Source organism: Delphinapterus leucas, chromosome 6, assembly GCF_059928025.1.
Source record: "Delphinapterus leucas isolate spDelLeu-1000000601 "Yukka" chromosome 6, BTC_Dleu_Yukka2, whole genome shotgun sequence".
NCBI lineage: Eukaryota > Metazoa > Chordata > Mammalia > Artiodactyla > Monodontidae > Delphinapterus > Delphinapterus leucas.
The window spans coordinates 90,237,740-90,255,526 of record NC_143134.1 but is presented as its reverse complement, the minus strand read 5'-3'; the positions used below and the strand labels follow the sequence as shown (position 1 = coordinate 90,255,526).

Sequence of the window (17,787 nt, the reverse complement as noted above, 5' to 3'; positions counted from 1 at the left end):
CTCAATGGAGGCCCTTAAATGACTACATAGGTCACATACGCATGAAGCCAGCCCTGCATCTAAGTCTGTATCAACTGCAGTTATAGGAATACTAAAACCTTAGTTATCTTTGTCCCTTGAGCTCTAGACTAGGCATCTAGTAGGGAGTCACATGTTTGTTGAATGAAAAACTGAGTCTTGGCAGTTTTCCAAATCAATGAGAAATGCTTAGTTTTTCTGACCTATGGTCAGAACAAATTCTTACTCCAATGAATAGTCTGTTCATTATAATAAATGATGGATTCCTGTAGTACTGAATAGTTGCACATCACAATTCTGGCTTCATGGAAATTTGAGGCCACATATGGTGAAGATTCATTTGATTCATTCAACAAAAATTTATTGATCCTGCTGGGCACTGGGAATAGAAGAATAAATAAGAGTCCCTGCCCTCAAGGAGCTTATAGTCTGGCATGAGAATCTAGTGAGAAACAGCACCTCAGAATCTAGTGAGCAAACTTTCTGGTGTCTGGCATATTATCTGGAATACTCCATATGTCCTGAAAATGTGAATCTAAAATTTGTCAGAAAGCACAGTTTGGAAATGGAAGATGCAATGAAATTTAAAAGAAAATTCAAACATTCAACTTCTACTGTAAAAACCATGAAATCTAAATGAGGAAAAAACTCGGGAAAGCTGAAAATTCTATTTTAAGTACTTTGGACCAGATTTAAATTTTTAAAATTGTTTTATTATCTCTGGCATTTTCATTTATAGTGACATTTATATACACATATATAGAGGTGTGTGCATGTGAGATGTATTCCCTGGAGCATTTAATAAAACCCATTTTTCTATCACTAATTCATTTACAACTAAAAAAGCGGCATACAGGTAAATTTGAGACTTTCCTTTTGATAATAATTTCCATTATCGTTTGAATGGAAGAAATTCTTACGAATTGTGTTCAGGGTATAAATTTCGGTACACTCTCATTTTGCACTGAGACTTAACTGTGTCTTTGTACAGTGTGTGATAATTTAACCATGTATTTTATTTTATTTTTTAACCATATATTTTAATAATTACTGACAGTTTAATGGCATCAAAAATACTCTTAAGTCTATCTGGATTTTCACTGGTTTTTTTTTTTTCCCTCTGCACTCTTCTTTTTTCTTAAAAGCATGAAAGACCCCTGTGCAACTACAGAGCCTTTGTTTTTGCTTCCCTGTACTTTGGTACATTGCTTCTCCTTAATCTAGCAGCATCCTTAGCTTGTAGTATTTTACTTAGTGGCAACTGAAAAAAATCACTAGCTTGGGCTTTAACTGGGAACTATTATCCAGAAGGTTACTGTGAACCTGTCAGGAAGGTGGTGAGCAACCAAAAGAGCTGTCTCACAGACTGTGCACCCAGAGCTCATCCAGCCCATTAGAAACTAAGCAGGCTTGGTTATCTCACGTCCCAGCTCATTACAGATGAACACAGCACATTAGAAGGAAGTGGGGAGCCTGTTAGAGGCAGGTACATTGATAGTGTGGTAGGAGACCACTATATGAGCAAAACAAACTGCTTAGCAGATACAAAATTTTTTAAATTAAAAAAAAAACAAAAACCACACCAAGAATCTGAGGCAAATTATTATATATACCTCGAGGCTGAGGGAATCACTTTATAATAATTAATATCAATTTGTTATAGCCCTTTACAATTTATGAATTATTTTACATACATCAGAGTTCATTAGATATTTGTAACAACACATGAATATAACTTTTACTTTCATCATGAAAAAGTGAATTGTACTGAGCATGCTGTTTAAGAAGAAGGCGGGTAGGTATACTGACATATCTGAAAGACTTGCATCAAAAATAATTACAAGTTTTAAATTTTGGCACTTAAGATATATGCATTAATTATCCCAACATTAATATATATGCTTTCCTTCATGACCAACACTGTGTTACTGAATTTTCATAGCTCTCAGTGACTGCTGGTCATTAAATGGGGATGACTGTCATCAGTAAGTTATCAGACCATTTCTCCTGTTAAACACAAGCTTAACAGATTCTTATGGATGCCGACACCATATATTCTAATATGGGAAACACTAGGCTCCTAAAAGAGTCTCAGAGTGTTTTTCCTATATTGCACTTTCTAGAAAACAGCCTTAACAATGATATGATGTGATCTTGGTTCTAGACGTAGGAGTGAGGAATATTTGATTTACCTTTTTCATGCTTGTTTTCCTAAAATTTTTGGTATAACCTCTTCTCAGGGATGTAACAAGGAGAAACAAAATATACATGCTCTTTGGGCTTCTGAGAAAAAAGACCACAGACATTTTCAAAAGATAAAAACAGAGATCTCTTCTGCATCAGCCACTTCATTTTCACAACTGAAAATAAGGAACTGCGGTATATTTGATGTTTTTAAACTCATTCAACATAGCTTTGCCATAAATATACTGTTCTGCAGAAAGCTTTTTAAAACATGTATAATTTATACTATACTTACCAACAATTATATTATCAATTATAATACATTTACCAATTATCATGATTAAAAATGACTAAATAAAATTTTAGAGTTAAAAACACCAGATTAGATTTTATACACTAGGTGAAACGGGATCTTGAAATTTTAAGTGTAATCTCCTCCAATAGTATGGCGTTCCTGATGCCCTTTAATTCCTTGATTAATATCCCCTGATGACTTTCTAATCATGACAATACCTCAGAGAGGACAAAGGTTTTGTTGAGTTTGCTATTAATTTTTAATTCTCATCTGTGAGGCTCTGTTTTTGTATAGCTATTAATCCTCCATTTTTCTTTACTTTATAGCTACTTGCCCTACATGAGGGTTTTTAGTTAGGAACGGACCGTATGTGTGCCCTGCAGTTTATGGCGTTAATTCTAATGGAAATTGTCTATCTTGTAAATGTTCTTTTGTATGGTGCAGAAGATGAGCCAGCTCTGAAATAAACAACTTCCAGAGGGTGTTAAATAAGTAAATTAACAGGCCAGTTTACCATCCTTTACAAACTAAAGGGCAAAATGGTAGAGTAGTAAGCACAGGCTTGGAACTAAAACATTGAGTTTGAATCTCAGTGCTGCCACCCCATGCCAGCTCTGTGACTTATGTCAAATCAACCTTTCTGACCTTCCATTTCCCCCAAAGTACATTGGTGCTCATGCCACCCACCTTGCAGTTTTTGTGAGAGTTACTAGTAAAGTATGTGCATCATTTGACACACGATAGATATTCTTGAATCATGGACTGAAATTTATTAGAGTTGGGCAATATTTGGGCCCAGCATCTACATGGAGCACTCTCCCAAGGAGATGCAATATATGGAAACTTCTTTTGATTATCAATACAACCATTGTACTTAGAAGGTTTTTTTTTTTTTTTTTCCTGCGGTATGCGGGCCTCTCACTGCTGTGGCCTCTCCCGTTGCGGAGCACAGGCTCCGGACGCGCAGGCTCAGCGGCCATGGCTCACAGCTGCTCTGCGGCATGTGGGATCTTCCCGGACCGGGGCACGAACCCGTGTCCCCTGCATCGGCAGGCGGACTCTCAACCACTGCACCACCAGGGAAGCCCAGTAGCTTATTTTTAATGTCAACATTAGGTGTTTTTGTCTCTTTATTTTCTCTTAAATATGTGTTTTTAAGAAAGTTTATGGCAAACCTGTGTTTTCACTGTGGGTACTTTTTTTGATGACTAAAACATTTCCAATTTTTTTTTAACATCCATGGTAAGAAAGATCTAATTTTTAAAATTTGTCCTACAGCCAACATTATCCAAGTGAGATGTAACCTCTGTACGTTTGTGAATGGCTGTCTGGCAGGTTCTACAAAAAGTGTCATTTTTATTCATGTATTTGGGTTGCTTAAACATTTCTATAAGATTTAAAACACTTTTCTTCTTATGGCTGGAATTCTCAGCATTGATACTCCCATGCCTTCCTTTTTCAATCTACTGGCCAGTTTAAAAGTATTCACAATAATACAACTTAAAGACAAAAAAAGTGTTCATAAGTCATTGTTTTAACAGCCAGCATAATACAGTAGAAATTGCCCTGAGCAAGGAATTAAGAGACTTGAATTCAAGTCCTGGCTCTGCCACTAATTTTGCAGGATGACTTTAGGCAAGTCACTTAACTTCTCTCATTCATCTAATAACGAGATTGAGTCCATTTTAAGTTACTTTCTACCTCTAAAATTGCTTTTATTTGCTTATTTTTTTAATAATCAAAACACCTTCTGGGAGTTGTGTTAAGCACCTGATGGGTACAGAAATATTTACTGATGTTTAAGGTAGTAATATTTGAAGCTGTGATCCAGGAACCACCTGAATACAGATTACTTGGGGTTCGTGTTAAAAATACAGATTCCTGTCCTCTCCCTGGCTGAATCAGAACCTCCTAAGGTGAGGGCCAGGTTTCTCTATTTTTCACAAGCTCCCCAGTGAGTATAATGCACCCTAATGTTTGAGAACCACTGGCCTAAGAGAATGTGTTCTAAGAGGGAAAAAGCTAGCATGTGGCTCAAATTACTCCAGCCTCTGGCAAATCTCTTCTCAGGACAGTCCCATTCAAAGTGGAGGAGACTAGAAAAAAGCTGCTTACTTCAGCAGAGTAGTCAGCCTTATGCCTGGCCCCTGCGTGATGCTTTTTACTTGCTGTATTCCATAACAAAACACAACAAAAGGTCTTAGTCATGACACCCAAGTCACGGACCACCACAGTTATGACAACAGCTTGAAGACAATCACAGTTCTCCCTTCATAAATGGTAAGAGAGTTAAGCTCAAGGAAGATGAGAAAAACACAACGTCTTTACTCTCGATTTTCCCTCCACCTGTTATCCTCTGTGATTCAAATAATCTGGCAGAGGAAACAGAAAATCTAAGCCGCATTGTTCTCGTCACTCTGTGGCCAGGTAGAAAGTATAATCTAATAAATAAATCCTCTTCTATACAATAGAAATGACCAAAGCCCATTCCTTCTCCTCTTTTCCTTTCTAATGCTGTTGACAGGAACAAAATACCAAGTAAGGACACATGCTACAGATTTAAAAATTCATACAAATAAACTACAAAGAGAGGTGGTAATTTTTTTCCTAGAATTTCACAACAAAATCCCTCTCACAGTGAAAAATATGTATAATTTTAACAGGAAACTTAAAAGACATTTTGCTGCAAAACTATAACAGTTGTAAGAATAATGCCATTATCTGTGCTCATTATAGAGAAACAACAGCAACTTTAAAAGGCCAAGTATACTGATAAGATGAAATTTCTTTTCAACCAGTATGCCAACATCAAACTTCTAGGTTTTATTCAACACTAGCATCACGAGTTTCTCCTAATCCAACCAAAACTCCTGCCAAATGTCCACAAAATTACACCAAAATCAAAAAACAGAAAAGAGAATTAAAAGAAAGAAACTTGACAAGAGCTACCATGCAAAACAACCAGCAGAACTGGAGTTCAGTGGCACAGATCAGCAGGAGCCTAGGAATGCTGCAAAAGATGGTGCTGCCTGGAGTCTAACTTGGCGATGCCCCTGTGATGCTGGACGACCAAGTACTCAGGTCACAGGTGTGTTCATGGACCCATAAGAACTAGGATCTTGACCCAAACTTTTAAGATCTTCTAAAAAGAAAATACTTCACCTAAATTGAAGTAATATATAATTCAAACACCAGAAGAGTTCCTTATTTGATGTAAGTTGTGCCTAAAACTTTGGCTGATACAAAGAAACCCGTCCACTAAGGCACCCGGAGGCGATCTGACAATGTGTTGGAGAAAACTTTGTCGTCAGTACCACATCATTATGAGAGTACAGAGAACGGATCACCCGCAGGGGACTGGCTTCTTTGGGCAAACAGTCAATAAGTTCACTGCACTGTTTGTCAAATCCCAACAAGCGAATCCCGTAGCCATGTGGGGAAGAAATCATTCGCCCATCAGGGCTGAAGCAAAGTTCTTTGATATAACCCCTGCCTACGTTGGCTTCTTCAATGTAATGAGTCAGTCGTAGAGAACAGCGAGGTGAGACTGGTCGCACGGGGGCTCCTTCTTGGAATTCATAGACACAAGTCCACTAGAGGGAGAGAAGAGAGACAAATCATAGAGCCTCATAAATGGAGTATAACCTTTAAAAATTGTGAATAACTTTACTGTCACCTGTAACTTATATAATATTGTACAGCAACTATACTTCAACTAATTAAAAAACAAAAAGTTACAGAGTCCCAAACAGTGCTACAGATAATCTTTTTTTTAAAAAAAAAAGCTCCACAGAATGCCAAAGCTACAGAATTGTTCCAAGAAATCATTCAGATGAATGCTACCCCTCTCCCAACTAACAAAACTTGTAGGTCCCATACTGTCTTATCTACATTCATATCAAGGTTATTCTGTACTATGACACTTTAAAGCCTTTTATTCCCTGAGGCCACTGTGACTTCTGAAGTAATAATTCCCTTTTCAAGAATTCTTGTTACTCAAGAGAGTAACAAGAATCTTGATATTTTAGGGTTAAGACATCTAAGCCCTAGAATACCTCTCCTCCTACACACTTCAAAGACTCTTCTCTCCTGTTAGCTGTGGCTTCTAGAGCTAGTGACTAGCTAGCTAGCTCTGGAAAGACTCCTGCTTTCCAGAGTAAGGAGAATCATAAGCTCATATAGGATCTTTTCCCCTAGTTATCAGTTCAGTCCCTTCCTTTCCCAAAGCTTTCCCTGGTTTTTAAAAAGAGAAAATCATAATACTCCCATTTAGCCAGCTTAGCTCAGTCCTATGTTTACTATATAAGGGGTTTTTCACATTGAGATGAAGGAGGCAGGAATTAAGCTGGGCTCAATCTGAGCTGATGACTCCTTTAAAGTACTTCCTGCTTGCCACACACAGGCCAGAGAGGAGGAAGGATTTTGAAGGGATAAAGGCACCGTGAGCACACACGGCAATGGCAGTTTGTTCAGTCAGCCCCATCGAAGGTGGAGTGCTGCTCCCCATACCTCCTGATCATCAGTGTTGCTTGAGCACCGAAGAAGAGTGGCCCAGCCTTTTGGGTGCAGCTGTAACGATGTGATGCAATTTCCACGGTCTCTCTCACCAGGAACTTCAGGGGTTAAGACTTCAAGACTGTTTCGTGGTGAAATTCCTGAGATATAAGAAAATTAGGATGTGGAATTTGTATTATCAAAGGACTAAGGTAGCTCATCAAAGCTTTGATTTCTGGCAGCCACCCTCATGCCTTTATTCTTTCATCTGCCCCTTATGCTACCACATGTAAAAAACCATGGTGCCCTTCAACGTATGGGGTATGTGTCTTTGGGGTGGGTATGGGGGAAGGGGTATGACAGAACTAAAGAATCTAAGTTCCTGCAGCAGGAATCAACAATAACCTAACGCTAAGGCGTTAAAGCTGACTAGGAATCCTTTTGATTTGGATCTACATCTCAAGTTATGTGACATGAAAGGAACCTGGAAAAGTAAAAGCCAACAATTCTCATCTCAGAGGACCTGAGAAGGAAATACCTGGAAGCCATGAGCACTGCCTTTATATAGATGAAAGATGTGTGCAAGGAGCAGGACTTATGGCCCCCAAGGACAGTACTATAAACAACAAATCAATGTATAATTTTGGAGGTAAGAGAGGACAACTCACACAGGACATGTCAAAACAAGGGGTGGGAGATACTGCCAACTGTACATATTCCTGGTACTCTGCTATGGCCCATCATTTCTTTCTACCTGGCCCCCAATGAAATTGACTGCTGTAGTGAGCCATTGTTACAAATGGGAGTATGTCATATCCCTCAAATACGTGGAGAACCACTTTCATACACATTGTAAGGAAGCAGCTTAGAAATTTATTATCAAGAGAAATATTTCAACACTTCTCTGCCTATAGGAGTTGCTTTAAAGATAATGAGCTGCCTCTGTCAGACCCTTCGTGAATTATTTCGCACTTAGATGTGTTATCTTCTTTTAAAAGCTTCCCTTTAGATTACTGCAGCATTGACAGAAACCTGTGACGATCTAAATTACATTCTCACAACCAAATTATACCTAAAGAATTATTTCACATGTGATTGAACCTTAACAACAATTTTAGAAAAAAAACAAACCCTATTTCAAGAATTTTGAAAATCTATAACAAAAGCAGAAAAGAAACCCATTCTGCATAAGTAAGCAGTGGTTTTTGAGCTCTGCTCCTTGGAGGTTGCTCAAGAGCTGGCAAAAGGGGGAAACCATACAGGGCCAGGGTGGAGATGGGGTAGGGAAGACTGGAGGGTCAAGGGCCTCCTTAATTTTACTTGAACCAAAGTTACTTCACTTTTATTTGTGCTACATCCCTAAGAATCCACAGGAGAAATGTTACATATGTGGGCATAAATCTCTAAGAGGAGGAATATTTAACCTTAAAATGAGACATCATAGTCTTCAACATCCAGAGGACAGGATGGTGGATAGTCTATAGGTTTAGGTTAGGAAGGTCTCTCAAACCATTCTTGGAAGTAGTCAGGCAAAGTAATCAAGAATGCATTTATTGAGCACTTACCAGATGAGGCCACCCAGGGAAAACACTAATTATAAGTCTAAGTGTAGTCCTGCCTCTAAATATCTAGGTAGGAGATATGCTTATTTCCAAAAGGTGACCCCAAAATATATATATCTGGCCATCAGTCCATCAAGAGGAGAACAAAAAGTGCTGTAAGAGCTTAGATGTGAATTAGTATGGAGAGGGATGATGAGTGAAATTTGCATAGGTAGAAAGCATTTCAATTAAGGGGTGGATAGAACAGACTGAGCAGCTAGTTCTCCCAGATTGGCTGGGGAAAAACTGGCAAAAGTAGAGTGGGGCCAGATTATAGCTCTTTATCCCACAACCCCTCTGAGGCTGCCAGGCATTGCTGAGTTAAGGAAATGGCAAAGCAAAAAGCCTGCTGGGCTGGAACCAGGCAACTTTCACAAGCACCTGATAAACTCATCCCTTTATATTTACATAGCACTATCACATGCATAGTCTCATTTAATTTCTATAACAACCTTGATTGGAGTCTATATTTCCCAACTATTCTCTCTCCAAACTAGACCAAACTAAATCCAGAAAATAAAACTAAAGTTCAAATTCCAACAAAAATGTAAGCCCAAGATATTCAACCCTAGAGACTGGTTAGCTTTTTGGGGTTTTGTTTGTTTGTTTTTTGTTTTTTTGGCCACACTGTGTGGCATGCGGGATCTTAGTTCCCCAACCAGGGATTGAACCCATGCCCCCTGCAGTGGAAGTGCTGAGTCCTAACCACTAGACTGCCAGGGAATTCCCTGGTTAGCTTTTTGAAAATTACTGAGGAGCAAGGAATAGCCTCATCTCTATTGGCTTTTATTTTTAAGGATTAAAATCAAACTAAAAAAAGCTATTTTAGAATCTGTATTCAAGATTATGAAATCCAACTTTTGACCTACCTTCTCTTTGTGAGGCTCGTGACATGTGTTTCTCAGAAGATGAATTAGAATCACTATGATGAGAAGGTGAACCAGAAACTCTAGGACCGGATGAACTCGACAAAGTGGTAAGATCTTGAAAATACAAAACGTTCCGACAGTAAAGCTAGCAAAACTCTGGTAGTGTCTCTTAACTTTTTAATCATCTACTTGAACCATATTGTTAAAGTTCATCTGAAACATGGCAAGTACATATCCACCTAAAAGTGGCCTATAAAAAAGACTGAGGTGGGCAAGATAGCTCTTTGGAATGTCTAATCTAAGGCCTAGCCCCTTTCTAAAACCCTTTTTACATCAATGACTTCCTTAAGTGAAATAAAAATGAAAAACCAAATAAACATAGGAACATCTTAGGTTTCCCATCATTTCTGTAGTGAAATGGAACAAGGAAATTCAGCAAGAATGAAAACTGAGCTGTTCAGCCTGTTGTTTTATGTTAGAATGGCATCCAAACAGGTCCATTACCGAGAACATGAACAGATCCTTCTTAAAGCATACCAACAACTTCTATCATCATTACTGAAATTATGTGAATACCATCTTTGAAATGCAATACAAACTTAACATTGAAATCTGGGAAAATAAAATGAATATCAGATAGGTGAGTCTGACGTATCATTCCAAATAGCAGTCTCTATTTCACACTTTTCTTGTGGCCGCACATTTCTATGGGGACTTCTTATTAATCTAATTTCTTTGGATGGTATTAAGTATCAGAATTACCTTTAGAAGACAGAAAACCTTCCTGGTTTTTAAGCAAAACATGCCAATTTAGACCTTCTAAATCACTACTTCTCACTAAGCTCACTAAGCTAAAGTTGATTATTAATGTTTAACCTAAAAATTTGAAATGAAAAGGACTGTACTTGCACATTAATGAAATCCTTTGCTTGCAAATAAGTTGGTAAAACTTAAATTTCTACTTTTAGCAGTGAAATTAGGCAACTGCAATACAATGAGGCCTGCACATTCCCAAAGGAGTCTTCAGAAGTGGCCCTGTGCATAGAGAAAGATTCCAACCATTTGAAGTTGATTTTAAACAACAATTTATGAACGTTATATTTTCCAAATGCTTAAGTATTTTTTTCTGAGTTCTTGTTCATAAACACAATATTATAACTAATGAGTATGTTCCTATATCAGCCCTCTTCTTACTAAAGGTAGATATAATATAGTCTCTATCATGTAATGTAGTACAGAGTTTTCCTGAGCCCCCATTTTGCTTAAGTCCAATGGAATTGGCAACAGGAAAAGGAACAGGGCTTTAGCAAGAGGATGTTTATAGGTCATGAGATAAGATGGCACCAACTACCTGTGTCTGGACATCTGAAAGTCTAGGATGCAATACAGACTTAAAATTAAAACTCTATATTGACTATAACTTAACAGCTCTGCTGGGTTCCAGAAAAACTTAAAAAAGATTGACAGTAATTTGGGCCATCACTGATTTTTGAGATAATGGTGATCTACAAATACTGATGAAGACTTTCTGGCTAGCAGAGGGCTAAAAAAATTTTTTTTAGAGTTAGAAGTTATTCTTCCTATATCATTTGTGAGACAGAGGCACAAATTAAAACTATGTCAGAGATACATGTAGATCATTATACTTCCTTAGGAAAAAAGCTATTACTGAGCTTTCCAAAGAATATCTTTTAACTTTCTTCCCTTCTTTCTGCTGTCATTCTCAGAATAGAAACATATACCATCCCCATGTCTGAGATTACTTAGAAAAAACTTTCTTTAATCAAAAAAGGAAAGCTTACCTGAACTTGATGTTGTTCTTCTTGCTCTCAGAATGGGATAGCTGCCTACTTCTAAAGACTTGGTTAAGTCAAGATCATGCAAAATCAAGAGATATCCAGAGGACGTTGAGATCAGCATTTTGGAACAATCTGGTGTTAATCTCATTCGCATGAGAAAACGTGTGTGAAAGAATTTCTTATGTGGACACCCATCTTCTGTACACCTACAAAAGAAATCAAACCAACAAAACCTAGAGTTATCATAAATATAAGCATTCAGTGATAGTCATATTTTTGCCCTTCAAACTAGAATTTACACTTGATGTACACTCAGACTTATACATATGAAAAATTTTTGCTCACCATTCCTTCTTCCATCTCTAACTTTTTTTTAAAGATTATTATTTCTTTCTGAAGTATATTAAATAAAATTTTGTTGAGATAAACTCTCACTTTTTATTGTTCTGAAAATCTTTATTTCACTCTTTGATTAAAGGTTTAGCTGAGCCTATAACTTTAGGTTGATAGTTATTTCTTTCTGAATATTGAGGATAATATTCCAGTGAGTTCTGGCTTCTATTGTTGCTATTTTTAAGTCTACTATCAGTCGAATTGTTACTTTGGATAATTTTTTTTCCTTTGGTTGATCTTCTCCTTGTTTTGGAGTATTGCAGTTTCACTGTGATGTGTAAATTTGGATTTCTTTTCATTTATCTTCATTGGGATTCATTTGACTTTCTAAATCTTAAGATTCATATTGTTTATATATTCTGGAAAATTTTCCATCATTATTCCAATATTGCCTCTCACCTATTTTCTCTATTCTTTTGGAGCTCTAGATAGATATTTGAAACATTGCCATTTGACTCTCCTTGTCTAATAACTGCTCTTTCATGTTTTCTATCTCCTCATTTGCATATGTTGCCATCTTGGTAATTTTTCAATATCTTTCTTAACCTGTTTTTTAAGCTGTGTTTGCTACTTGTTTTTATAGACTTCAATAGTTCTATTTCCTTACTTCTTTAAGTTCTATTTGGCTCTATTTCAAATCTGTATGATCTTTTGAATAGATTTTTATTCCTTGCCTATGTTTTTTAGTCCCCATTTTATTTCCTTTTTTATTATTTTTAAAACTGTGAACTTTGTCATCCCTACAGAAAAGTACATAAATAAGACATATGTAGAGTTTAAAGAAAAATGAACAGCTGTGATTCATCACCCATGTTAAGAGGTAGAACAATACCAGTACTTTAAAAGTCCCCTCTGTTTCTCTTTTCTGTAGCATCCTTCAGTCAGCATACAGGGCTTCGAGCATGCAATAACTTTTCTTATCTCTCTGAGGATATTTATAGGTTTTTAAAATTTTAAGTTTTCTTCTCCCTACGTAGTTTCTACTTTTTCCAAGATATCTCCCCATTTGTGTAAGTCTTTTCATAGAAACTTCTGTCAAATGTCTGATTATGTTTGGCTGTCTGCTCATAATTAAGAGTGGGGAACTAAAAAGCTGACTGGGAACTCTGAGTGCAAGGGTAGGCTTGAGCTTCACTAAATAGGGTGAAGCCATTTTTTGAGGAACTCCTAATGTCAGTACCTTTAGTTCGTTAATGGAAAGAACTTGTGAGGATCTCTAAATTCAATATTCAGTGTGCATATGGTCACTTAATCCCCCTGATTTTGGTAAGGTACCCAAGCCTTCAACTGTGTCTGGCATCCTTTAATACAGATATTCTCTATTTTACCTCTTTAGAGAATAAAATTCAAAATTCCTGCTGAAATGCGAGGAGGTAAATAGCCCAGCAGTATGGATTAAGGGAGGAGATATAAGTTCTTAAATATCTTTCATTTGAATCCTTATTTTAGCTACCCTTTCTGTTACAGAGTACCGAGAGTTGCCAGTTACTGTGATTTTTGAGGATTTTGTATAAATATTCTTAAGTTCTTAACTTTTTCCCACTGCCAGTTTAGGATTCAGCTTTCTTGTACTTACTAGTAAGTAAGTTTAAGTGAGTTGCTGAGTCGGTTGCCACTCATCTTCCTGCCTTCCAGATTTTAAAACTTTATTGTCATTCCTTCCTTTCCTATTTCCCCATCTTATGAGTTTATACCCTTCATTTTAAAATTTGCTTATATTTAATTTTAGAGGAATCTTTTCATCCATAGATTCTATTTAGGTCTTACAATAACTTAAATGAAATTTTAGTTTTCTCCATAGTGGTTATACAGATCTTCTGTTGCAATTTATTCCTGTGTACCAACTAAATTTTTTTAAGAACATTTATTTATTTATTTATCTATTTATTTATTTTATTTGGCTGTGCCACACGGCATGCATGATCTTAGTTCCCCCACCAGGGATCGAACCTGTGCCCCCTGCAGTGGAGTCATGGAGTCTTAACCACTGGACCACCAGGGGAGTCCCCAACTAAATTTTTTAATTACTAAAAACTATGTACTTAAAAAAAATTTAAATTGTTTGTAGTGATGTATAGGAACACTACTGATTTTTACATTTTGATCTTATATCTAACAACCTTAGTTAACGCTAATTAATTCTGATAATCTGTCAGTAGAATTTCTAGGGTTTTCTATATAGACCCTAGGTGTCTAAAAACTGTGGCCTATGGGCAAAATCTGGATCACTGCCTGTTTTTATATAAAAAGTTTGTTGGAACATAGCCATACCCATTCATGCATTGTCTATGGCTGCTCAGAGACAATATAACACACAAAGCCTAAAATATTTATTACACAGTCCTTTATAGAAAGTTTGCCAGCCCCTGATACAGATAATCGTATCATCTGAGAATGATATTGTTTCATTTTTTCCTTTCCAATCCTAATATATTCCAATCCTTATTTATTTTACTGCACCAACTAGGACCCTGCCTCCCTCCAACCCAAAACAATAGTGAACTGCAGGAGTAATAGCAAGCATGTTCTCCTTCCTGATTTTATAGAGAAAACGTCTAAAGTTTCACCATTTAAAAATGTGCTATAGGTTTTTAGTGCCTACTTTTGATCGGTTTCCTTCTAACTAGTCATCAATACAATCCAATTTTAGAACATTTTCATCACTCTAAAAAATCACTCTTGCCCATTAGCAGTCATTCCCTTTCCTACTCCCAGCCACAGATAACCACTAATCTACTTCCTGCCTATTGCTGACATTTCATATAAATAGAATCATACAATAAGTTGTCTTTTGGTTTGGCTTTTTCACTTAACTTTTTTGAGGTTCAGCCATATTGTAGCACGTAATAGTACTTTGTTCCTTCTCAGTACCACATAGTATTCTATTGTATCGATATACCACATCTTGTTCATCCTTTTACCAGTTGATAAGTATTTAGATTGGTTCTATTTTTTTGCTATTATGAATAACACTATTATAAGCATTCTTTGTGTGGACATATATATTCATTTCTCTTGGGTAGATATCTAGAAGTGGAATTGCTGGGTCATATGGCAACTCTGTGTTTAACATTTTAAGAAGCTGTCAAACTGTTTTCTAAAATGGCTGTACCATTTTATATTCCTACCAGCAATATATGAAGTTCCAGTTTCTCCATATTCTTGCCAATATTTGTTGCTGTCTTTTGTTAAAGCCATCTTATTAGATGTGAAGTGGTATCTCATTTTGGTTTTAATTTGCATTTCCCTTAAGACTAATGATGTCAAACATCTTTTCAGGTGCTTATTAATCATTTGTGTATCACCCTTGGTGAAATGTCTATGTCAGTATCTCGCCCATTTTTAAATTGGGTTATCTGAATACATGTAAGTGAGTTAGAAGAATTCTTTATCTATTCTGGACACAAATCCTTTAGCAGATGTGATTTACAAATATCATATCCCATCCTGTAGTTTTTCTTTTCACTTTCATTTGTTGAACAGACTATCCTTTCCTGAACTACTGAATTACTTTAGTACCTTTATTGAAAATCAGCTGATCATAAATATAAGGGTTGATTTCTGGACTCAATTCTGTTCCCTTAATTTATATTAGACGTCTATCCTATGCCAGTACCACACTGTCTTGATTACTATGGCTTTGTAGAAATTTCTGAAATCAGGAAGTGTGAGTCTTCCAACTTGTCCAAAAAAAAGGCAGCTGGAATTTTGATAGGGATTGCCTTGAATCCATAGATTAATTTGGAGAGAATTGCCATCTTAATGATATTGAATTTTCCAATCCATGAGCATGGAATGGTCTCTCCATTCGTTTATATCTTCTTACATTTCTTACAGCAACGTTTTAGTTTTCAGCGTACAAATCTTGTACTTCTTTTGTTAAATTCATTCCTAGGTATTTTATTGTTTTTTAATGCTATTAGTGGAATTTTTTTCTTCATTTTTGGACTGTTCATTGCTTATGAATAGAAATACAATTGATTTTTATATATTAATCTAGTATATCTTATGACCTTGCTGAACTTATTAGTTCTAGTAGTTTTGTGAATTAAAGATTTTTTTTTTTTGCGGTACGCGGGCCTCTCACTGTTGTGGCCTCTCCCGTTGCGGAGGCTCCGGATGCGCAGGCTCAGCAGCCACTGAGGTATTTGTTTATGTAAGTTGTCTGATGTGTTGCCGTAGAGTTTTTCATTGTATTCCTTTGTAATCCTTTTATTTTTTTTTATAAGGTTGGTAATGATGTCCCTTCTTTTGTTTTTAATTATGAACAAATGTTGAATTTTATTCAGTTGAAACAATCATATGGATTTTTCTATTTAACCTGGTGTGATAAATTATACTAATAGAATTTCTATTGATAAATCTTTTCATTTCTAGAATAAACCCAACTTGCTCATGATATATTTTTTTAATTAATTAATTAATTTATTTATTTTTGGCTGTGTTGGGTCTTCGTTTCTGTGCGAGGGCTTTCTCCAGTTACAGCGAGCGGGGGCCACTCTTCATCGTGGTGCGCGGGCCTCTCACTATCGCGGCCTCTCGTTGTGGAGCACAGGCTCCAGACACGCAGGCTCAGTAGTTGTGGCTCACGGGCCCATTTGCTCTGCGGCATGTGGGATCCTCCCAGACCAGGGCTCGAACCCGTGTCCCCTGCATCGGCAGGCAGACTCTCAACCACTGTGCCACCAGGGAAGCCCGGTCATGATATTTTGATTAATATCTTACAGGATCCAATTTCCCTTTTTTAGAATATTCGCATCTACATCCATAGTACATACTGACCTTTCATTTTGAGTTTGTGTATCAAGGTCATACCTGAGGTAAGAATTCCATTTTTCTGGAATCTGAACAGTTTAATAAGATTGGAATGTTCTGTTTCTTGTAATATTTGGTAGAAGTCACCTGTAAAATTGACAGGCTGCTGTTTTATTAGTAGATAGGTATTTTTTAAAAAAATATTTATTTACTTATTTGGTGGCGCTGGGCCTTCGTTGCTGTGTGCAGGATCTTCATTGCAGCATGCGGGTTCTTTTCTTTCTTTTTTTAAAAAAATCTTTTATTATTATTATTTATTTATTTAGGCTGTGCTTGGTCTTAGTTGCAGCATGCGGACTTCTTAGTTGCCACACATATGTGCGATCTAGTTCCCCAACCAGGGATCGAACTCAGGCCCCCTGCATGGGAGTGTGGACCACCAGGGAAGTCCCAGTAGATAGGTTTTAATTGATTTTTTTCATTTCTCTAATAGCTAAGGCAGAAGTGACAGCCCTGCATGAAAACTAGCCAGAGCTGATGATGCAGGTGGCAGTGCTGGAACTGGATCCTGCGATTAGTCTGCTATGTAAGGGGGGCTTCAGCTACTAGATCATAGGGAGAGATCTTGAGGAAAGTATCTCTAGAAGAGGTGCCACGGTACCCAGAAGGTGCCAGGATATGACACATGGGGATGATTCATGACAGTGACTATTTATCAATTAATTAGTAAGGAAGAAGTTCAATCTTATAACAACCTTTTCAGCTGAACCAGTGCATAATGGTTAAATATCAGTCCTGGTAATAAGTCTATTTCACGTTTTCTATTTCTTCCTTGATCAGTTTTGCATAGGTGTATTTTTTGTGTAAACTATTTCATCAAAGTTTTCAAGTATATTGGCAAAAGGTGATCTTATTATCTTACTCTATATTTTTTATTGTCTTCTTTCTAATTGCTGAGATTGTGTCCTCTTTTTTTCTTAATGTATCTTATCAGAGAAGAGCAGGCTTTTAAAAAATCTTTATTGTATTTCATTTTCTATTATTTCATTAACTTCTGCTTTTTTAAAAAAAGATATTTATCATTTCCATACATCTACTTTCATCAGGTTTACCCTTTTTTATCTTTTTCAGACTTTTTGAGTAAGATGTTTAGTTCATTAATTTTTAGTCTATCTATCTCCTGATTTCCCTATGATTTTTTTCTTTGATCCATTAATTATTTAGGAAGCAAGTTTATAAGTCTCCAAACCTGGGAATTTTTATTTACCTCTGGTTCATTAAACTGTACTGGGATCAGGGAAAATGGTTTGTGTGATAACAATTCTTTGATATTGGTTGAGACTTACTTCGTAGTCCAGAACATCTCAATTTTTGTACAT

At 36.6% G+C, this 17,787-nt stretch overlaps 1 protein-coding gene across 5 annotated transcripts in view; it reads right to left on the bottom strand.

Annotated features, from left to right (window-relative positions):
• Nucleotides 1–1,607: 1,607 nt before the first annotated feature.
• Nucleotides 1,608–17,787, bottom strand: part of DCAF10 (DDB1 and CUL4 associated factor 10) — a 63,406-nt gene continuing 47,226 nt past the window's right edge. For 4 of the 5 annotated variants that reach the window (XM_089913435.1, XM_089913439.1, XM_089913437.1 and 1 more), the window contains 4 exons: nt 11,264–11,466; nt 9,462–9,575; nt 7,007–7,152; nt 1,608–6,090 (listed from right to left, as the gene is read on the bottom strand). In XM_089913435.1, coding sequence (XP_089769561.1) covers nt 5,722–6,090; nt 7,007–7,152; nt 9,462–9,575; nt 11,264–11,466 — 832 coding nt within the window. In that variant the 3' untranslated portion in view covers nt 1,608–5,721. The remainder of the gene's footprint in view (nt 6,091–7,006; nt 7,153–9,461; nt 9,576–11,263; nt 11,467–17,787) is intronic. The other variant, XM_089913438.1, reaches the window with a different exon arrangement.